General features: G+C 54.0%; 1 protein-coding gene across 1 annotated transcript; it reads left to right on the top strand.

Moving 5' to 3' along the window:
- Positions 1–8,556: 8,556 nt before the first annotated feature.
- On the top strand, positions 8,557–22,582 carry Lad1 (ladinin 1). The gene is given in 12 exon segments (XM_028876654.2): positions 8,557–8,681; positions 14,982–15,010; positions 15,013–15,118; positions 16,426–16,607; positions 16,610–17,310; positions 17,940–18,044; positions 18,867–18,910; positions 20,211–20,283; positions 20,382–20,516; positions 20,786–20,872; positions 21,127–21,201; positions 21,548–22,582. Coding segments are annotated over 12 exon segments (1,581 nt in total). The 5' UTR covers positions 8,557–8,643; the 3' UTR covers positions 21,554–22,582.
- The last annotated feature ends 94 nt before the right edge of the window (positions 22,583–22,676 follow it).

Here is a 22,676-nt window from a genome sequence, read left to right as displayed (position 1 = left end):
CTGGTGGTTTCTGTAGCTCTGTGGTTAGTGCTCAGAAGGGAGTGAGGAAAAGGAGTCTGTGCAGAGGGACTGAGTTAGGAGTCCAGAGTAGGAACGGAAGACTAAGGACTTGGTGGCTGTCTGCTAGTGTGCCCCCCAGGAATCTTTCTTCCAAGTCACAGTGACATCACACACTCTCACCATCCAGGAATCTCAGCTCACCAAAGCTGGGATCTCTGACAACAGACCATCCTATCCTAGGCACTAGGGGTCAGAGGGGCTTCCCATTTGTAGCGTACCCTGTCTGATTTCCCTAGCCGCCACAAACAAGGACTCTCTGGTGCCTTCTCCTGTACCTAACTGTAGTGGGCCAGGAGGGCCCTCTCTTCCGGTCTGCACTTTGACCTCCGAGGAGGGACATACTGCAGTTCTGTGTCTGGCCACCAGGGGACTCCTTCCCTCATCTCTGCCTGGCTGCTCAGGTCCTCAGTCTTTGCTCTCTGCTCCAAATTACTTCCTCTCTTACTGGAGGCGCGGGAGGGGAGGAGGAACATTCCCTGAGTCCTCTGCATGGGCCCTCTGTCCCTTCCCAGAGGGCAAGAGTGTGTCAGGGACCCCAGTCTCTCCCCACACTCCCAGTCATTCTTTCTCCAAGGCGGTCGGTCCTGCCCGTGGTCTGACCTTTGGGGTCAGTTCCTTTTCCTATCTTGCTGATGTTTGGGCCCAAAATCTGGGAGGGGCTGGAACCAGGGGGAGAGGAGGAGTAGGTGTAGTGAGGAGACAGCCCTGGGTCCTTGAGTTGTTACCCCACCCCCACCCAGCCCCTTAAAGGAGCAAAGAGCAAGATTCTGAGCCAGGGTGGAACTTGGCTTTTAGGGTGGTGTCAATGGCAGTTCCTGAGTTAAGCCTACAGGGAAGTAGCTGGTCCTCAGGACTAGGCCCCACAGAAGCTGAGCGGTCTGGATGGTCCCGTTCACCTGCCCCTGGAGAGACCCAGCTCTACCCTCTGATCCCCGTGTATTATCTGTCACGAATGCCAATGGCTGGTGCAAAGTGCAGTGTGGTTACCTCCTGGGGCACAGTCTGGGGGCAGGCATGCTCAGCCTGCCTGTGGCCGTGGGGACCAGCAACTTGGGGTGCGTTAGGAAAGGCAGCACCTAGCCACAGGGCTTTTGCTACAAACGCATCAGTAGGCAGGGAGTGAGGGGTGTGCAAAGAGCACACTTACTGTGCACTTTTGCATGCCTGTAGTCATAGATACGCCCAGTCACACACACACAAACAGAGAGAGAGAGAGAGAGAAAGATCACCGGGGAACCTGACAGGGCTGGTTCATGCCACAGAGCATAGGGTGAGGCTTCATGCCTGGGCAGCCAAGAAACCCACCCTTCCCTGCCTCACGGGCTCCTCCCAGCTGGCCTGGCTCCAAAGCATGTCTCAATGTTTTGTCTCTTTCCAGCTCTTTGATAGAACCTGGCCTTAAGTTCCTGAGGCAAATCTCAGTCTGCCAGTAGACCATTAACCCAGGGCTTTGACAGATTGGGGTCTCCGCCCTGCCCTATAGAGGAGGGAGTCCGGGCCCCAATCCTGACTCAAAGCAAACATGCTATACAGAGGGCTGCTGGGAGGTGGGGGTGGGGCTCCCAACACACCCAAGCCTATGGCCCTCTGGGAAAGGGCAGAGGACCCAGGCAGAGAACTCCAGAAGGTCACCAGCCCCATTCTTCTGCCTCCGGTGCCCTGAGCCATCTCCTTGAGGATGGACTAGCGCTCTGACAGATACCCACACGTATCTGGGGAAGACCGAACCCCTGCCTGGCAAGGAGAAGATGGTCTTCAGCAATGGGGGAACTCTGGAAAGGGTTTTTGCTGTAGCCTGGGGTGGGAAATGTCTTATCTATAGAGTCCCGACTCTGCGTGGAGGTCCACAGTCCACACGACTGGATATGACTATAAGCAGGAGTGAGCCTTGGGACCTCCCGCTGATTGGCAGCTCCCACACGGAGCATGTGACCATGTGCCAGGCACTGCTTTAGATAGTGCAGTCGGCTAACCTTCACATCAGCCCTGTGAGACACCCCCGTGCTATAGGGAGGCGCTGAGTTACAGCGAGTCCAATGACTTCCCATGGTCCCAAAGCGGGGGAGGAGGGAGGTGGGACTTCACTGAGGAAGTTTGCCAGCATCCAGACTCTCATTCACTATTTCCTCGGCACCATTTCCAGTAATAACAATGCCGAATGTACCATGCCAAATGCTTTATCAGAATTTGTCACACATTCTCAGAAAAAAGCTTGGAGGTAGACCTCTAGGAACGGAGCTCCGGAGGGTTTGGGACACTAGGTGATACGGGCCAGAGATTGGCGGCTGTGGGCTTCACAGGGGACCCCAGTTCCACTTGCTTTGGGGGTGACTCTTTTCTAAGATCGGTCTTGCTTCAACTGTCTAGGAGGGTCTGCACTGCCTGTACACCATGGAGATCCTTCCCATATGCCTACCAAAAGGGGAAGCCATTATGTGAGAGGCAAGACAGACCCACATGGGCAAGGGGGAGGCCTTCTTCAAATAGTTGGACCTAGGCTGAGGGTGGAAGGCCAAGTCCAAGACCACAACAGCTGTGTGGGCATGCCTCTCCCTGCAGCTGGCGATGGCAGGATATTCTTCTCTCCTGGTTAGGAACAACCAGGGCAGGATGCCACCTGCTACCACCCTGCCTGTCTTAGAGTCCTCAGGAGGCCAGCTGGTATCTTCCCTTTCTTTCATGAGGTGCCCAGTTCCCACTGGTCCCAGGGCCCCAAGCCCAGCGGTGTGTCTGAATCTCATTCAGCAGCTGGCACACTCCCGGTAAACCTGTGCTCAGAGTTTCTGGGGCTAAAGTGACATTCGGAAGGAGGGGCCAGGTTAAACGTTAGCCACAATGGCCCCCCGCGAAGTGAGTCACACCCCCCACGGGGCTCTGGGCTGGGCAGCCATGGGGGCAGTTTTGTTCCAGGTGGGTGGCCAAGCTGCTGAAGTCTGGGACAGGTCTCTGGGACCAGTGCAGATGGCGGCTTCCTCTGCTGACCCCCTCAGGGTTCTTTTTCCTCAAAATGTTTACCAGCCCGTGGGGCCGGTGCTGCAAGGAGAGGCAGGTGGTTCTTTATTCCCAGGATATATGCCCAAGCTGTCTTGTGGCCCTAGACCCCGCGACCAAGGCCGGAGCAGGACAGGATGGACTTCGGTGTCCCTAAGGCACTGGCACAGAGTGCTGGCCAGGGTCAATGTGTGGAAGCATTCGGAAGGAAAATGACTTGCTCAAGGTTGCATAGGACTAGGACACGGGTCCCCTCACTCCAGTCTGCTTGGTTTTTCCAGCCAGAGGCTGAGGCTGGGGCTCTGAGGAGCTTGCCCATCTCAGGACCCCCCTGCCTGACTCCCATGCCAGCAAGAGGCCCCTCCCAGCCCTTCGCTTTGGGTTCAGGAGAGGTATGCCTCCCCTGGGTGACAGGCAGGTGTTTCACCGGGGAGCCCCTGGGGGGAAAGTGTGTGGATGCCATGGCTGCTTAGAGAAAGGGTGAGCCAGGTTATGCGGCACACCACAGGGAGCCGGCTGCCACTGGCTAGTGAGGTACACACACTGTGTGGTCTGGTGCCAACGCTCCCCTGAGGATGTCCTCCCAAATGGCTGTGACTCTAGCTCATTGGCTGTGCTCTGCGGAGGCACCCGTACCACAGATGCTTGGGGATCCCAGAGACAATGCAGAAAAGGGTAAAGAGCTTTCCCTCCTTCCAAAGCATGCATGCCTCCAAGCTGCTACCTTTGTGTGTTAATTGTTTTCTGATGTCTTTTAAGACAAGGTCTCAGAAAGCGCAAAGAAACAGAGAAAGCTCGAAAAAAAAAAAAAAAAAAAAAAAAAAAAAAAAAAAAAAAAGACAAGGTCTCCTTGTAGTCTGGGCTGACCTTGAACTCAGATCTTCCTGAGGCATGCACTCTGGCTTGTAATGTTCTTAAGTCACAAATTAAGAAACTGGCAACCGGGCTGGAGAGATGGCTCAGAGGTTAAGAGCACTGACTGCTCTTCCAGAGGTCCTGAGTTCAATTCCCAGCACCCACATGGTGGCTCACAACCATCTGTAATGAGATCTGGCGCCCTCTTCTGTGTTCATAATAAATAAATAAATAAATAAATCTTAAAAAAAAAAAAGAAACTGCAACCAACTGGACGTGGCGGGTGTGTGTGTGTGTGTGTGTGTTGTGTGTGTGTGTGTGTGTGTGTGTGAAGGGCAAGGGGGGGGGGGAAGAGAGCTTAGGGAATGGGAGATCCCAGCTGGATCAAGAACAGAGAGGGAGAACAAGGAAAGAGAGACCATGATAAATGAAGACCCCATGAGAACAGGAAGAAACAAAGTGCTAGAGAGGTCCGCAGAAGTCCACAAAGATACCTTCACAATAGACTACTGGCAATGGTTGAGAGAAAGCCCTAATTGACCTACTCTGGTGATGGGATGGCCAAACATCCTAACTGTTGTGATAGAACCCTCATCCAATGAGGCTGTTTGGAACCTAGGGCCTCTGCTGGGACACTTTGCTCAGCCCAGGTGAAGGGAGGAGGGGACTGGACCTGCCTCCAGGAGGGGACTGAATCTACCAGACTGAGATGAATCACCAGGGGAGTCCTTGCCCTGGAGGAGATGGGAATGGGGGGTGGACTGGGGGGAGGGTGGCAGGAGGAGGGAGGAGGGAGGACAGGGGAATCCGTGGCTGATGTGTAAAATTAAATTAAATTATAAAATAATAATTAAAAAAAAAAAAAAAAAGAAACTGGCAACCACTTCAATAACCAAAAGCCAGGGACCACTGACCTGGGGTCCTTAGGTTGTGGGTGGTTGTTGCTTTAGTTTTTTTTTTTTTTTTTGTTGTTGTTGTTTGTTTCTCCAGCAGTGCCAAAGGCACAGTGGCTGCCCATTGGAGATAAAAAAATGGGGCCAGAACTGAAACCTCAGGGTGTCCAGGTCAGCTGGTCAGGGCTGGGGATCCCCCAGATTTCCATTCTAGCCTCCCCAGAAAAGATGCCCTATGAGTCTTGTGTTTGGGGGGATTCCGGAGCCTGGATGTCTGTTGTGGGGTGCCTCAGAACCTCAAGGGAGGGAAGAAGAGGGGTGACCTCTTCCTTATTGTTGCCTGGGAAATGGCAGAAAACCCTTGCCCTTGATCAGGGGTTTCCCAGTCACACAGGCTTTGCCCTGATGGATTTTCCTTGAAGGAAGTGGCCATCAGATGCAGACATTTTAAACATGTGTGCAAATAAAGAATTATAAAGTGAGCAACCCTTTATGGACCGTTTTTTATTTTTATGGTGCCGTGGCTTGAACTCTTGGCCTGCAGGCAAGATCTCAGTCATGGAACTTAGCTCCCAACCACTCAGTTTCAGATCCAGGATATTGCGAAATACCTTTGAAACCCTTGGGCCTCTCCCTCATCATAATGCCTTCCTCTCCATAAAAGTAAATAAACATGATCTTCAATTTTGTGTTTACAGGAGTCTCCCTTCTCTAAGATTTTGCTTTCCACAATTTAAGTTATCTGTGGTCAACTCTGACCTAAAAATACTAAATAGGAAAAAAAAAAATCACAGAAACAAGTAATTCATCCATTTAAAATCACATGTTATTCTGAGTAGTACAATGAACTTTTATGCCGTCCTGCCCAGGACCTGGATCATCTCTTGTCCTGTGTTCCAGGTGTAGCTTCTGTGTGCCAGCCATGTGGCCATCTCTGTTCCCGGGTAAGCTGTGTGGTATCACAGTTCCTGTCTCTTGTCCTGTGTTCCAGATGTAGCTTCTGTGTGCCAGCCATGTGGCCATCTCTGTTCCCAGGTAAGTGGTGTGGTATCACAGTTCCTGTCTTTAAGTCATCCATGTGTTCTCAATGGCTCCAAAGCAAAAAGGCTGTACAGTGGCAATTTTATCACAGTGTGTGATTACAGTTGTGTCCCCATCCATTCCCACTCCACCTTTTTTCCCCCTGTATCTCAGGCTGGCCTGGAACTCACTATGTAGCTTAGACTGGCCTCTACCCTTGGCAATCCTTCTACCTCAGTCTCACAAGTGCTGGGATTATAGGCACGAGCCCCACCCAACTTCCTCTATTTCGTTAGGTTTTTGGTTTGCTTGTTTTCTGTGCAGGTGATTGCATCCAGGACTTTATAAATGCTAAACGTAAGTTTTCCCATTGAGCACCATTGCCAGCCCTTTACGCTTAGCCACTCTTTGTAACTTACTATGTCTACGTTATAAATTAAGCTTTCTCTTAAGCATGTATAAGAAACACATCACATACAGGGTTGGTACTATCTGTGATTCCAGGCACTCGCTAGAAATCCTAGCCAGATCCTCTGAGGATAAGGGACTGCTATATAACAATAACTGCTAGATTTATGGACCCCTAATTGCTGAGGTTCACATTGCATTGCTGAGGTTCACATCTTCCTGTAAGCTTGATAGATAAATGCATGCATTTTGGCTTTTCTCTTTCAATGCTGGGTCAGAAATTCACCGTCTGCAGTTTGCTCATTTTTCACTGCCAAGAAATGATGAAACGATGAAGATACTATCCTTTATTCATTCCCTTTCTGGCTCCTGCTTCCGGGTAGCGTGCCTTTGAATATTCACGGGCCTCTCTTCTGGTGTTCATGTCCAAGAGTTCTTCTGTCCAGGAATGCAGTTGAAGGAGAACGAGAACATAGTCACCTTTGCCGGCTGTACCACTTACACTCCAGTGCAGCTCTGGGAGCTGCTGCGGCACCACATCCTGACTTTACCTGATCCCGGAGGCCAGGGGTCCTGGACGCCTAGAACCCCCTTGATCTCAGCTTCCCCATGACCCAGACTACAAATGCCACCTTTAGTGGTACAGATTTTCTTCTCAAATAAAATTAGTGTGATTCTCCAAACTGCCATCGAGCACCCAGTGTGCTCAGCAAAGTGTTAAGGGGACACTGAGGGGAGATTCGTTTTCAAGATGCTTGGGAAGCCAGGACATGGGCACAGATACCAACATTATGTTGCTGAAAAATCATTCCTTCCTCTTTCCTACTCAACCCCTGTCCTTGGGCTATGGGGGCACATAATGCCAAGCCATTTCCTGAGCTCCCACACCAACATCCAAAGATCTCCCGGACAGCTCCTTCTAAGACTTTTAATTCAAATGGGTATTGGGTGCAGCTGACCATCTGACAATGTGGGAGATAGCTCCCCAAACCGAGAATTATCAGGTTAAAATATCAAGACACCTTCTGTGGTCCATAGCCACCTTCCTCCCTAAGTCCTCTGGAATCCCTGGCTCTCTGACTGGACTCAATCCCTCTCTCATTAGGCCGAGAGGAGTCACCAGCCCTGTCAATCACCTCTGGCCGACAGTTCAACTTTCCGATGCTCTTGTTAACTCCATCTCCTGCACAATGCTACCTATGATTAAACCCCCGTTCGTTTCTTTTGTAGATTACGAAAATAGCCCCATAGCTTGGTGTGGTGGCTCACGCCTTTAATTCCAGCGTCCCCTGCCTTCAGGAGGCAGAGGCAAGTGGATCTCTGGAGGCGATCATGCCAGCTCCGACTTCACATCCTGTGCGCTGGGCAGCACCCCAACCTTCTCTGAGCAGGGCCTGCAACAGTCATTGGTTCCATTCCTGATCTTTCCGGGAAGATAAAATTCCCCATCCAGGTACCTGACCCTGGCTTGCTCAGTCAGGAGGTAGGTTCCCGCGTGGGAAGTAGCTGGTGCTGCACCCGCCCGAATGGGTGTCCACGGGTGGTGTCCGAGTTGCTTTAGATTGGAGCAATATTAGTTTCAGTTATCTACGGCCCTCTTTCTTCCTGGGGGAGCAAAAGTGTGCTTCCATGTCACAGTTAAGCCCTGCCCCTTAGCCCACCGTAGGGTAACAGAGAGCAAGGACCTTGCCTTTTTTAAATAGCTGTGTGCACTCCCTGTTGGCGGGTTTGAGTCTCATCTCCTTTGGGTAGAGGCTGACTTTCTAGAGGACATGTTTCTCACACAGTGTCTGCTCATCTCAGCAGAGTCTTCAAGATAGTTTCTGACTCCTGGGGTGCGTTCTGGGAGCCCCCCATCCACTTTCTCACAGCTGCGGGCACTCTACACCCGAGATTACGGTACCCGCTCTAACTTTTCTGCTCAGCTTCCAGCTCTTGGGTTTCTGCGGGCTAAGTCGATTTCCAGGCAGCGAGCTCAGGACCTGACCCCGATCTTTGGGTCCCGCCCCCCGCCCCACTCCCTGGCACTCGGGACCGCGACTCGGAGAGAAGACGCGGGCCGGCGCCAAGCTGGTCCAACTGGTTCTGAGCAGGAAGTCTCCCGCCCTCGCCCCCAGCCACAGCGCAGCCCCGCGCCAGCCCCGGCTTCGGTGCAGCCCGCAGCCCGGTGCGACGGTCCCCGCAGAGCGGCCGCGCTGGAGAGAGACCCGCCCCGGCGGCGGCGATCGGCGCGGCTTTGTCTGGGACGTCCACACCCCAGAGGCAGTTCCCGGGGCCGGCGAATGGGAGCGCGGCGGCGCGGGGCCGAGCCGGGCTGAGATAAGCGGCCATGTGACCCTACCTGGCGCGGGGGAGGGGCCGCAGGTGAGCGGCGGAGCGCGGAGCTCGGCACGCGGCGGCCGCGGGGCTCGGCAGCATGTCGGTCAGCAGAAAGGACTGGTCCGCGCTGTCCAGGTGAGAGCCGCCACCGAGGCCGGGGGGGCCGGGGCCGGGGGGACAGCCTCGCCCCTTCGGATCTCCTCTCCGGACACAGGCCTGCTCCCCTGCCGAAGCGGGATCCTGGTCTTGTTGCTCTGGGGTGGGGACGGAATTGAGACCAAACTCTGGACCCCTCAGGTGACAGGGAGGGTGATTTCCCTGCTCCGCAGCTTCCTATCCCCTTAGGTCCTAAAGAATGGCTAGGAGAAGGCTGGTCCGCAGCCTGGACAGCCCAGGGTGCCACCGTCTGTGAGGGCAAAGGAACATTTTACCGGCCTGGGAAGGTTCAAGAGTTACCCCAAGCCTTCTGCTTGAGTGAACCCCGAGTCTCTGAGCCTCCGTTAAGAGTTTTAGAGAGTCTGGGAAGTGTCCTTTAGCCCCACCTAATGGAGTCAACGGAGCCGGAGACGGTGACTAGGATCAGAGAAAGCAGCTCCCCTATCCTAAGAGAGGCTCAAATTCTGAGCTCGCATTTGGGGTGGCATCCACGCTGGGGGCAAGACATTTGCTATTCCTGTCTGCACTGCTGCTCCTGTTCGTGAACTGGTCCCAGAGGGTCAGAAACTGTATCTGCTCTCCCTGCCTGCTGGACAGCCTAGGAGAGTGGGTATCTGAGAGGCAGCCCTCTATTGCCTCCTCTCCAGGACTGATGAAATAGCATCTTTTCTCCCATGTCCTTTGACTGAGTCCCTAATTTGGAATGCATCCTTTGTCCTAAGGGAACAGAGGCTCACACCGGAGCCCTGCTCTTTCTGTTCCTTAGGCTCCAGTCAGGGTGGAATTGGCTTCTTGGCCTCTCTCAAGTGGGCTTTAGGTCTTCAGGCTACTGTGGGGTCAGAGCTATCTCTGTAGATGCACCCCGGCAACTCCAGCAGCATGGGTACCATAGCCTTGCTTATGAAGGCATCTTTCACACATTTTTCATCACCTAAGATCAGCTGCCCCTTAGGGTCTCCCTGAGGGCTTCAGGTTTTTTTTTTTTTTTTTGGTCTCAGTCTCTCACAGAACTTCATCCATTTGGTCTGAGGATTACCTCCTCAAACCCTTAGGGCACTGCTCTGAAGTATGGGTGCCCTCAGCCTCAGTGCAGAGAGGCCCATGCTATCTAGAGAAGGGGAAAGGTAAGCCCCAAGGAGGGTGAGATCCAACGCTCTGGAAAGGGAACCCAGGCTGCCTTAGAGGTCAGACACACCCCAAGGCAGGTATGTGCTGAGGGTGGGGCTGGGTGCGGGGGCCAGGCCTTGGACTCTGCCTGTGGGTCAGTGTGCATGGGGTTGTGGCGGGAGTGTCTTTGTTTCTGGGTGTGGGCACATCAGTGCCTATGAATGCACGCTCAGATACATGGAGTGCCGCTTCTGTGTGGGTGAGCGTGTTTACGGCCCGTGTAGAGATGAGACGTCTGTGTGGGCAGCTGAGTTTGCTCCCAGTGTGCCCCATTGAAATGGTTGTTGAAGATGGTAGTACTGCATATTAGCTTAAAAATACAAAACAGATCTTACTTCCTTACAAGTGCCCAGGCTGTTGAGGGTGTTTGTGATTTTTATTTTATGTACTTATTTTTTTGTTTAAAAGCCTGGCTCTGTGTGTGTGTGTGTGTGTGTGTGTGTGTGTGTGTGTGTAGAGGATTTGGCTGGGGACACTCGGATTTTTAATGGGAATGAGGTCTGGTCTTAGCTTGTCCACCCGCTCACTCGGACAGACTCCTGTGGCTGAGGGGTGGGGCTGAGTTCCCATGGGATGTCCAGGCTAAGTGGTAGTGAACCCCTGGGGAACCAGTCCTGCCACTGGGGGACCGAGTCTGGCCTCCCGGCCCAGGCCCAGCCTTCACGGAACCCTGTGGGCAGATGCAGCTGCTGCCAACAGTCTCCCCGATGAGGCACCTGGAACAGAGGACCGCTCCTGCTCTGCTCTCTGAGCGAGCAACAAGCCTCAGCGGGCTGCAGGAAGGGGCTGTGAGTCACCACCAACCGAGCCTCCCAGACTGGGGAGGCCTGTGCTGAGGGCGTGACAAGGGTGGCTTCGGCGAGAACCAAGGCGGAGATGTGAGCCTGTACCCACGGTCCTCAGCCGGGAGGCTCAGAGGCTGCGGGCCTGGGATGGGGTTGTGGTGAGCTGCTTGCCCGGGTCAGTCTTTTCCTTTCCTCCATGTGCTGACCTGGTGACCAGTGAGGATATGCCAGCCTGTCTGTGGGGGGTGAGGGGTGGATCTGAGAGCCCCGGGACTAAGTGACCAGTGGTTAATCATTTTCTTGCCAGGCCCTTTAACGGCCCTCTCACCTCTCATGCCTCTCTGGATTCTCCTGATACCTTTCTTCAGACTGTCTGGGGCCGAAGGGACCTCAGATCACCCACAATAGCTCCTCACTAAGTGGAAGGGGAGCCTGAGGCCTGCCTGTTCAGGAGCTGAAGGTTGGCCCAAAGTCCCAGCCACACCGAGGGCTCTTCCACTGTTCTCCCCTTCCCCAGGCCCAGGTCTTTGAGTCCCAGGGTTCACCCCATGCTTCTGGGGCATCTTCACAAACCCTCTAGCTACTTAAACTAGAGCAGCTGAGCCTGTAAGAGGCTTCTTTGTGACCAATGGGGGAAATGGGATCTACTCCTAAGTGTAACAGGGCAGTGATGTCTTAGGCATCCACGAGAAAGGGTGGGGTTGGTGAATCAGGAATGGGGAGGGATAGCAGTCTCATCTGGAGGTGCAGAGAGGGACGTGCGTCCCCCAGTGAAGGCCAGGAGGTGGAGGAAAGGGCGTGGAAGGGAGTGAATGACGAGCTCCTTGGCTGGCCTGCAGGGTCAGCTGCCGAGCCTCTGGGCTGTTAGAGCCTGCAGGTTTCCCATAGGGCCTGCCTCTAGGGCTCCGTGATTGCCGGCCTTCCCTAAACCTCTGTCCTCGAAACTGCACCCTGAGCTTGGCTGGCCCTGCTCCTGCTTAGGCCCGCTTTCCTTCCGAATGATCAGCTCTTACTGCTCTGATTTAGGACCGGCCCTGGCAGGGCCTCCTTCCTGGCCCTTGGTGTCTTGGTTAAGGCACGAGGCTTTGAGAGGATGACTTAGGTGGGAGGTCTTGGTTCCTTCTTTTCAGTAGCCATGCTTTCTCTAGAAAGTTATGAGCTCCTCCAAGCCCCGGGTTTCTCAGATCCGAGGTGGGTAGCCCCACCTTGCTCATAGCCTGGTATGGATTAACATCCGTGGTCTTCGTAAAGTGCTTGGATCAGCCTCTGGCGTTATAGTAAACGCTGACACAGTAGTGCCGCCCCGTCTTCCTTCATTCTTTTACTTATCGATTTGTTTTTCACCATATTGGGATTCCAAGCCCTGTTTTAGGTCCCCCAAATGATGGATTTATTTCCGGGGTTCCAGTAACTGCACCTGCGAGGGAAGCTGACCTTTGGCCTTCCTTCTCTTCCATTTCTGCCCATTTCTTCCTTTAGAGGCCAATCATCTTTGCTTATTGGAGATAACATTCTTCCCCTGGGGTGGGGTGAGATAATGAAAGGACTCATGTTTTGCTGGGTGTCAGTAGCCCTGTGATTTCTGAGCTGCAGGTCTTGGTGACCCCATCACCCTTCTTGAGTGTTGGGGTCTGGGTGTAAAGCTTGGAAACACTAAGGTACATCGGGCCCTGACTTCTGCAGCCAGCTTTGGCCCAACCTGGTTATGAGTCATGTTTGAAGAGACCTGCTTCAGGCTGATGGCGCACCACAGAGGGCCCCAGAGGAGAGAAGACAAAGCCCCTGCTTCCCCAAGGGCCGTGAGCAGCATATGAGAACGGTGTTGCTCATAGTCAAGGAATCCTGGAGGATCCAGCCAGCTCTGTTCACTTTCCTCTGACTGCAGACCCTCTCTGAGGTAGGAGTTGTTCCAAACCAGGACAGGAACAGCGTGCATGTAGAGGGAGAGAAGGAACAGTGTCCTCCTTTGCAAGGCAGCAGAAGTTGGCAGAGGAGAGACGGGACCCCAGGCTCTGGCTCGTAAGAGACTGTGTGCAGTGTGGGGGTGAATGAAGGATCGGTCCATAAATACATGAAGATTACAGGGCTCGGGTGAAGGTCCAGGGGAGCCCCGCTCAAGATCCACCGTCAAGGTCATAGAGAAAGACCCTGGCCCTTTTTCATTTGCACTGAGGTGGAATACAATCATGACTCAGATGAGCAGAGGAACTGAGGTTGCCCTCATAATGGTAGAACTGGGATATTCCAGAAGGTTCTCTACTATGCTTGCTCCTTTCCTTGGGGTGATGAGCAGACACCCCCTTCCCTATGTAGAGAGATGGACAGATTGCCTCCAGGAGCTCACTACTAGCTCCCTCTCTGTATTCATCTGCATCAAGGCAGAAGTTGGCGATTTCTCAGGAAGAGGAGAGTCCTGGCTTCTGCTAGTGACGTTTACACTTGTTCTTCCACATTTGTTGGCACTTGCTGTATGCTGGTCTCCATGTTAGACACCAGAGGTCTTCACACCCTGCTGCCCTGACCTTGTTCCTAGCTCCTCTGTAGGCTGTTCCTAGTCTACCATCTTCCTTTGAGCATCGGCTCTCTCTCTCTCTCTCTCTCTCTCTCTCTCTCTCTCTCTCTCTCTCTCTCTCTCTCTGGTTTTTTGAGACAGGGTTTCTCCATGTAGTTCTGGTACCTGTCCCAGATCTCACTCTCTAGACCAGGCTGGCTTCGAACTCACAGAGATTTGCCTGGCTCTGCCTCCCGAGTGCTGGGATTAAAGGCGTGCACCACCACCGCCACCCGGCTTGAGGAATGTTTTACTCTCTATTCCCTTTTTCAGCTGCCAGCCAACATGACTTGCCTTTAAAAAGTTGCTGCTTCAAGGACAGAATTATGCATAAGAAAAAGGAATATGTCAAGGCATACTTTCCTTCATACCCAAACTTACAGACTAAGGATGCCGTTCATGAGAGTCCCTGAGTGTTTATTTGTTGTTTGTCTGGGTGGATGGAGGGAAGATGGGCTGGGAGTGGGCAATAGGTGCCTTTCTGGTGGGTAGGTGTTTAAAGATGGTGAGAGGAGCAGGTGCGTGGGTTGACTGGATTGCTAGATGACTGGCTGGCTGCGGGAATGGATTAGCGGGGGTTGTTCGGCTGCCTGAAAGTGTCCAGTTAGTTCCACAAATGGAAGTTCACAGGAACGGAAACCAATTGTAGAGTATGTGGAGTCCCCTTGCTCCTCCAGGCAGGGAGAAGATAGCTCTAAATGTCGAGAGAGGCCCCGAAAAGTAGAAGGGTATGGTGGTTTTCTCTCTGTGTTATTTGTGAGTCTACCCCTTCCCCCTACCACCAGAGGCTAAGGAATTTTGTGGGTTGTGAGCTACTTTGAGGCAATTCCTCAGTTCTTGTCTGTCAAGAACTCAGAAGAGAGTGGCCCTTGTCAAGGTCACCTTCTTCCTTCGACAGAGCCACGCCCCCTTCCCTGTTCCCATCATCGAGAGACGTTCTGCTCCCACAGTAAAATCCAGCAGTGGTCCTCAGCTGGGGGCATCGGTACCCCAAGCGCTATTTGGTAATTCTGGAAAATGTCTTTGGTTGTCCCAACTGGGCGCTGCTGCTGCTGGCGTCTAGGGGTGTTGCTTGGTCTCCTCTAATCCAGAGCAGCTCCTCGCAAAGAATTACCTGTCCAAAATGTCAGTGGTGCCAACCGGGAGAAACTCCGCTCTGACTAGATCCCTGCAAGCTGTGAAGAAAGGAACCGCGCTGAAAAATTAAATTTTCTAGCAGCCATGTTAAAGAAGCAAAAGGGGGAAAATAAATGATATATCTCCACTTGCTTTTATATACCCTAAAGCAATCATTTCAACACATATTCTATATATACTTTTTTCCTTTCTTTTTTTTTTTCCCCGGAGCTGAGGACCAAACCCAGGGCCTTGCACTTGCTAGGCAAGCGCTCTACCACTGAGCTAAATCCTCAACCACCCCCCCTTCTTTTTTGATACAGACTCTCACTGTGTATCGCATGGGACCTTAAAGTTCCTGGGTTCAACCCTTCTAGCTAGCTGGAACTACAGATACAGGCCATCACAGAAAGTCACACTATTTCAATGAGAAATTTTTTACACTTTGTTCTCCATTCTGGGTCTTGGAAATATGCTGTGTATGTGTACTTCTAACATTCTTGTCCCAAGTCACCTGCACGGCAGAACCCCAGGGCCATTGGCGGCAGGGCTGCCTAGAGGCAACTTGTCGTTTCCAAGCCTGTGGGAGTTTGGAGTTTGGCTAGGGAAGATGTTCACCAGTCTCTCTGGCCTGTGCTGATCCCTGCCTCCTTCCCTCAGCCTGGCCCGGCAGCGGACTTTGGAGGATGAGGAGAACAGGAGCGTGAACGCAGGCGGAGGCATCGCAACCTGAGTTCAACCACGGACGATGAATCTCCAAAACTTACCCAGAATGGAGCTCAGAGACCTGTGGAGAGGTATGTGTTGGGGCTAGGAGCTGAACATCATTCCTTCAGTTTGAGTGCGTGTGAGGGACCTAGCTGCTGCCCCCAGAAGACTCTGTGAAATCTGTTTGACCTGCTAGCGATTTGGTCCAGGAGTAAGGCTGATGGTGGGAAGATGGAATTCAAGTTCCTCATCACCCCTAGACCTGGCCTCGGCCCAACCATGGTCCCCATCCTCCTCATCGACACTCACAGATGCTGTTTGGCGAACCCGTCCATGAGCTCTCCTCTGCTGGACACTTTATGTATGTGGCTCCCTCGGTCCTCAGGATGTCTGAGAGGCCACTGTTAGTAGCTTGTTATACAGTGGGAGGGACTCAGGGAAGCATGCTTAGATAACTCGTCAAGGTCCTGTGTGTGTGGCCACAAGTGTTCATCGGCTTCGTCAGACTTCCCTTAAACAGGCGATCTCCCCATACTCGGAGCCTCCCCATTCCAGGGGGAGCAAGAGGGGACCAATCTTGACATCTAGGTTTGGGGATTATGAGGGAAGGGAAGAGAAGGTCCCAGAACTTCCCGAATGCTGCCTGTGGGCTAAGGCCGTTGCTCTCATGGGATGGCTCTCGTTTCGCTGCGTAACAAGCTCAGTTTACAGGTTCGAAAAGCTCAGACAGTAAGTTAACTTGCCTGAAATCACATGAAAAGCAGGGTGACAGGAGGCCCAGCTCCTTGAGCTGGAGACGAGGGCCTCTGAGTTCGGCAGTTATTTTATGTTGCTCTTGTTCCTTTACATATCCCGATGAAGAAAGACCAGGCGGTGTCTGTGGGCTGTCCCACACACGTGGCTGCCACTGTGTTCCAGATCTACCCCTACAATGGCCAGGATACTAGAGTGGTGCCTCAGAAGCCTTGGGTTTCCTTTTAGCTTCCTACCAGTTCGCTCCCACGGGCTCCTCTAGGCTCTGATGGACAGGGACTGAACTCGCTCCCTGAGCCCTCTTGGCCAATGTTGCCCCAGGCCCAGAACCTATAAAGCAGTTGCTTGGTCAGTGTTAGTGATTGTGGTTGAACATGGAACGCAGTACAGGACTCTGTGATTTTTCTAGAGCCCCGGGGTGCTTTGTTCAAGTGGCCCCCTTTGGAAGGGCAGCGTACAGAAGAGATAAAAGTGATTATTTTGAAAATAGTGGTGGTGGGGCTGGGAGAGCAGGGTCTAACTTGTTTGCTTCCTCCTTGGTGGCCCTGGGGGCGTCTCATTGAGTCAGCTACACCCCGGGTCACCCTCACTCCTGACATCATCTGATTCTGTCCACCTTGGGTCCCCGTGTCTTTTGACTCAGGCTGCCCAGCGTGGAGGAAGCAGAGGTTGTCCCCAAGCCAACACCCCCAGCCTCCAAAGATGAAGAGGAGGACTTCCAGGCCATCCTGAGGACTCGGAAGGAACGGAGACAGAGGCGGCATGTGGTAGAGGCTGTCCAGACCCCGGCGCAGGAGAGGCTGGAGGCGGAGGGGGAAAGGGACAGCCCGGCCCCGAGCAGACCTCTCCGCAGCCCCTTGTGCCTAAGAAGAAAGCAGAGCCCCTGCCTCGCCGGAGATTGAGTCGGGAGCAGCGAGGCCCTTGGGCCCAGGAAGAAGAGCACCCAAAGGACAGAGAGCCTGGGGAAGGGGAAAAGGATCTTCCAGAGGAGGCAGGGGCCCAGCAGAAGACCCCCTTCTCTGAGAAACTGCCTGTCCCAGAGAAAACTCCGGTGCCTACCAAGAGACTGGCTCCGGAGAAAGCCTGCCCCTCAGAGAAGGGGGCGGCCACAGAGAAAGCACCCCTGACTGAGAAGAAACGCAGCCCAGAGAAGTTGGTTCCGGAAAGCGCGAGTGTGTCAGAGAAGTCGACGGTGCCCGGGAAGACACTCGTGTCTCTGAAGACAGCGGCACCAGAGAAGAGGTCCCCTCCGGTTCTAGAAAAAGCCATCGTCTCTGAGAAGATGCAGGAGAGGAGGCTGGTGTCCGAGAAGGCATCCATCTTCGAGAAGTCACTGGTCTCAGAGACGAAGCTGACTCCGAAGAAGGCAGCAGCCTCAGAGCAGCCCCAGGCCCCTGGGGGAAGCCAGGCCGCCACAAGGGAGCCCAGAGGGAGGGCCGTCCCTGGGAAGAGCCCACCTTCCTCTGCAGAGCAGGGCACAGCAGACCCTCCGACTAAGGCTTCTTGCTTTCCACCCATCACACTCCAGGTTGGCACTGCCCCTTTCTCCCTTGCCGTCCCTGGCGGCCCTGCGGCCCCTACTTCCCCACTTCTCCCTCTCCTCCCGCTTTTGGGCTGGCCTTGGCAGTTTTTTTCTTGCCTAGCAAGTCAGAATTCCTAGCTGTGGTCCGAATAGGACCCCGGGTCAGAGGCAGATTGTTGGAGCCGAAAGGAGCCGTGTGCAGAGAGCGCCTGGGGTCTCCAACCACATCCTCATCCAGGTCCTGGGTTCCAGCCCCTAAGCCATTTATTTCTGCTCAGAGCCAGGGTAACCTCGTCACCTGTCCACCTCGGAGCCCTCCGAAGAAACCGGCTCTCATTAAGCGTGGGAGCCTTAGGCTAGATAGCAAGCTCTTAGGGAGCCTGAGACCCTTCCAAAAGGATGGAGCCCTGGTGGCCGGGCTACATGAACGAGTCTATGTGGTTACTGCGTAGCAGGGGCAGGAGAGCGAGGCATAGGCAGCTGGATTGACTTTCCCATCTCTGGCTTCTGGGATTAGCCAGGCCACCCGCGGTCCCTCTGGAAGTTTGGGCTTGGGGACCGCTTGGGCCTAGGAGCATCCTCCCCTTGTCCTGAGGAAGGTGAGTTCTTGTCTGACACCTTTGCTCTCCACTCAGGTAAAAATTCCCAGCAAGGACGAAGAGGCAGACACACCCTCACCTACCCTGTTCACCTTCAGCAGTTCCCTCAAACGCTCCAGCCCCAGGACCATCTCCTTTCGGGTAAGAGCCGGGGACCCTCGTCATCCATCCACTGTGGAGCAGGCAAAGGAAACCAGTGCCCATTAAGCAAGAGCTTTTGTTACACAACCAGAAGTCTCTTTAGAGACTGGATAGAGAAGGGCTTTGAATTTCCATGGGTGCCCAAACTAGACGAGAAATTTTAAATAAAGAAGAGCCGATTGAAGACCTAGAAAATGTGTGTAGGGAGGGAGTGTGTAAATAAATGTGAGCAGCTCCACCTAGTGGATAAGAACAGGACTGCAGGAAGATGAACTTGCCAGACCAGACTGGCTTGTCATGGCGTCTTGTATCTTCCTTAGGAGAGAGCTGCAGGTTTTTCTCTCCAGTGTTCTCTGCCCCTGCCTTGCTTCCCTGTGATGAGATTGCAAAGTCTCATCTGGTCTGTCTCAGTGCTTATTCTTGGTTCTTTTGTTTACGGGGTCATCTGCTCATCCATTGCTTGAGTTTGCCTTGTGCCTTGATGTAGGCCCTGGGAAAGGGGCCACATGCCTGAGGTTGACCAGTACCCCCAAGGCTCTTGGTTAGTGGAGAGGCAGATAGGAATACAGGTTGTGACAGGTACCTTGGCAAGGCTGGGGTGGCAGAGGAAGGGCTTTGACCCACACTGAAGGGCCAAGGCAGGTGTTTCCAGATTAAGACTTTTAATGAAGGCTTGGCACTTGCACCAGGGTAGAGAGGTGTGGGGGTGGGGTGGGGTTATCTCAGGAACAAGCTGCATCCTGAGAGCTAGCCGCCTCACTGGAGAGGGGGCTTGGACTTCCCTCAGACCCTCACTTTCCAACCTCACCCTTCTCATTTCAGATGAGCCCCAGGAAAGACAACTCAGAAACAACCTTGACCCGCAGGTGAGCTGCCTGGAGGCCTGACTCTCTCTGGTCGGGTTATCTGGTTGTTTTCACCTGCTGTCATGTGCCAGGCTGTGCCACAGCGCACATTGGGGGAGGGGCAGATAGTGTGTTTAATGGTCTCAAGTGAGCTGTGACTCTAGATCGGCCGGGCGACAGGATTGACGGGCGGTCCTGGGATTGGGTGGGATGACGCCAGAGGAAGCGTCACGAGAGCTTTGTGCAGTGGGTGGGTGGCTGTGTGAGCCGTGCCCTGAAGCATCGCCCCTAGGGAGGCAGCTGTAGTTGTTACATCTGCTTGTGACCTTGAGGTACGGCCTCTGGGCGTGGTCATTGGGACGCTCAAGACCTGGGACGAATGTACGCTGGCCCCTCTTGGCTGCCTCGTGGTTCTGGATGCTGAGATCGTGGACCAAGCTGCCCAGTGTGGGGCAGCGTGCTGTTTCAGGGAGTCGAGTACGCATCCTATGGTCCCTGGGAGAGTTGCTTGGATGCAGCTTTGATGGGTCTCTGAAGAGGGAGGAGACTTTGTTCTGTCTTAGAGTTGGGGTGGGAAAGGGTGAGAGAACTTTCCAGAAGGGAGACTATGGTTAGGACATAGAAGGGAAAGACTCAGCGGTGGCAGGCCTAGCATCGGTGTGTGTGTGTGTGTGTGTGTGTGTGTGTGTGTGTGTGTGTGTGAACTGGAGTGTTTAGTAACTCCCCTGGAACACTGAGCCAAGAAGATGGAGAATGGTACATTACGTTTTGGGGGGGGGGGCGGCAAACGTAAATAAGATCTGAAATCTGGTGCTGGTGTTACCAGTTCCATCCACCTTTGATGTGCTTACCTCCCTGCTAACCCTTTAATAAGGGCTTAGGTTCCTAGGCTGGGGCTGGGGCAGGTGGAGAACAAAGACAAGTCAGTGGCTAGCCCGAAGCAACTCACTTGAGACCATTAAACCCGGAACCACCCAGGCAGGCAGATGCAGGGCCAGCAGGTGAGGGTGCACAGGGGCCGTGATGACCTGTGAGAACCGGGGTGAGCGGAAGTGACAGGGTGGGAAGTGCTGCCGATCCGGAGATGCCCTTTGGAGCAGGCAGGCTGTTCCTCAGAGGTGTGAAAGTCCCTGGAGTCTGGAGATGTCACCATGACCATTACAATCTGCTCTGCAACAGAGGCGACTTCGTCAGTCCCCATCCTTCTCTGCCAGCAGGATGGGGTGTGAGGGGGTTGTTCTTCAAGCCCCGAGGGCAGGCCTGGCCTCCCCGGGGTGAGAGCCTCAGCTGGCTCGTCTCAATCTGCCTTCCCATCCTCCAGTGCCAGTGTGAGGCTGCCGGCTAGCACACTGAAGCTAGGAGAGAAACTCGAGAGATACCACACAGCCATTCAGGTAGGAGCAGAGCGATCCCCCAGAGCCCCCGCCAGGGTGGAGGGCACTATTTATGAACCTACAGACACCGTTCAACCTCTCGCATCTCTGATTTGCAGAGATCCGAATCCGTCAGGTCTCCAGGCTCCTCCCGCACTGAGGTCCTCGTGGCTCCTGCTGGTGTAGCCAGCAAGCGCCACCTCTTTGAGAAGGAACTGGCAGGCCAGAACCGTGCAGAACCAACCATCCGAAAGGTGAGGGCCAGATCCCAGCTGCCAGAGTTCTAGACTGACATCCTCGAATCCTGGACCTCGGCCTCGGCAGTGTTAGAAACTGTATCGTTCTGTGTTGAGTCTCCTTAACCGGGTGCAGACCTCCCCAGGGTGGGGCCTGTCCCAGGTACACATCGTTTGTGCCGAGTGGATGTTGTGGTGGAGGGAATCTTGTCCCCATTCTGGGGCCTCTGGGAGAGTCTTCGTGCTGTCAGGGACTCCGAACCTCAAGGTGGGAGTTCTCTTTCCAGGAGAATCTGCGACTGTCAGGGGTTGTGACATCAAGACTTAACCTGTGGATCAGCAAGACCCAGGACTCCGGAGACCAGGGCCCTCAGGTACCCTTACCCACATGCCAGGTGGGAGGAGGGATGGGCCTGACAGCGATGGGTCATTCCAGAAGTGGAGCCGGTGGCGAGGGTAGAGGGTAGAGAGACACAGCTTGTGGGTGAGAGCTACAGAGAGGAGTGGGGGCGGGGGTCTAGGTCCTTGTCACTTCAGGAAGAACAAAGCCACGTGGCGTAGGGGACAGGCGGGAGTCCCAAGTCCCTTACCCCTGAGGTCTTGGTCTCTACTCTGATGTCCTAATCAGGAGGCACAGAAAGAGGCGTCCGTCACCAGGAGGGCTCAATGGGCAAACAAGTCGGCCGTGTCCCTGGATGCGGAGGTGAGTGAGGCGGAAAGGGCCCAGCCCTGGGATACGGTGGAAGGCCCACCCCCAATCTATCTAAATGCGTACTCTAAGTGGGTTGCAGTTGTGTGGTCTCAGCACCCAGGTTTTGTCAAACCCCGTGTGCTTAGAGGATTCACCCATGAGATGATGGGAGTCCTACCCTGGCTTGGCTGAGCCGTAGATTGGCAAAGCCTCTCCCATCTAGCCATCGGGTTTGGGGTACTTACCCACTGTGGGTGGAGGCTTGCTTGTCCAAAGGGTTATCTTCTTGTCCAGAGGTGCCCTCCCCCAGGGTACCAGGGACCCCTTTTCCTTTTTCTAATTGGCCTTTGTCCCACAGGTGTGACAAGCCCTGCCAGAACAGCCCTGCAGACATGTACCCCAAGGGCCTTTCTTCATGCCACCCTGAGGCACTCCTGACTCTTGATGTCCCCATTCCCTTTCTGCCCCTCAGCCAGTCTGGTCAGGGCCCCTGGGGGCCAGGAACATGAATGACACTCCTCTGGCCCCTCCCCAGCCCTGCCTTGGGGGTGGATATGCTCTGGAGCTTTCTTGCCCTGCTGCAGGCACAATAGATCCTGAACCCAGAAGGACCCAGATCATAGCCCTGGCACATCAGCCATGGAGTCTCCATGTCCTGTCTAGAGACTGCCTCTTCCTCCTGCTCACTTCCGGCATCAGGCTGGGTGGTTTTGCCAACTCCAGAGTTATCTGTCCTGCCTGCTCCCAGCAGGTACTCTGTGTGCCCGTGATGTTCCCCAAACTAAGTCCTAGACCTAGTCACTGCTCCCGGGGGCTTTTTCAAGCCAGACAGGAGAGGAGTCACCAGGCGCCCACTGCCCATGTGCTGCAACTCCCTGCTTTGCCCCCCCAAAACCCTCCCCTTATCCGGAGCTCAGTGCCTTTTTGTATTACCACCAGTCTTACTCACTCAGAAAACTTTTCTCAGGAAGGATCTGATAAACTCGTTCATCCTCAGGCGTAAGTGGCTGGTGATGTTGATGGGTTTGTCCTCACCGGCTCTGCTTTCCTTTGGGGTCAGCTGCAGAGAGAGGTGGATCCCCAGCTTCGGTGGAAGGAGAATCACGCTCCTTGTTCCCATCTTCTCTCATATTAAGACGTTAGGCTTGTCTTCAGTGGTCCTAGCTTGGTGACTTAATAGTACAGAACTGGGGGCTGGAGAGATGGCTCAGCAGTTAAGAGCCCTGGTCGCTCTTCCAGGGGAACCGAGGTTCGAGTCCCCAGCACTTACATATCAACTGACGGATGTCTGACACTCCAGTTTCAGGGGCTCTGTGGGCACCGCGTGCACATGGTACATAGTCATCCATGTAAGCAGAGCACACACACAATAAAACTTCACCCCATCTTTCTCCCCAGGCTTCCTCTTCCCAGTCCAGTACCATGGCCCCGTGTGTGTGTGTGTGTGTGTGTGTGTGTGTGTGTGTGTGTGTGTGTGTATAGAATGC

This window comes from Peromyscus leucopus, chromosome 15 (assembly GCF_004664715.2).
Source record: "Peromyscus leucopus breed LL Stock chromosome 15, UCI_PerLeu_2.1, whole genome shotgun sequence".
In the NCBI taxonomy this organism is placed as follows: Eukaryota; Metazoa; Chordata; class Mammalia; order Rodentia; family Cricetidae; genus Peromyscus; species Peromyscus leucopus.
This window is presented reverse-complemented; position numbering and strand designations above follow the sequence as displayed.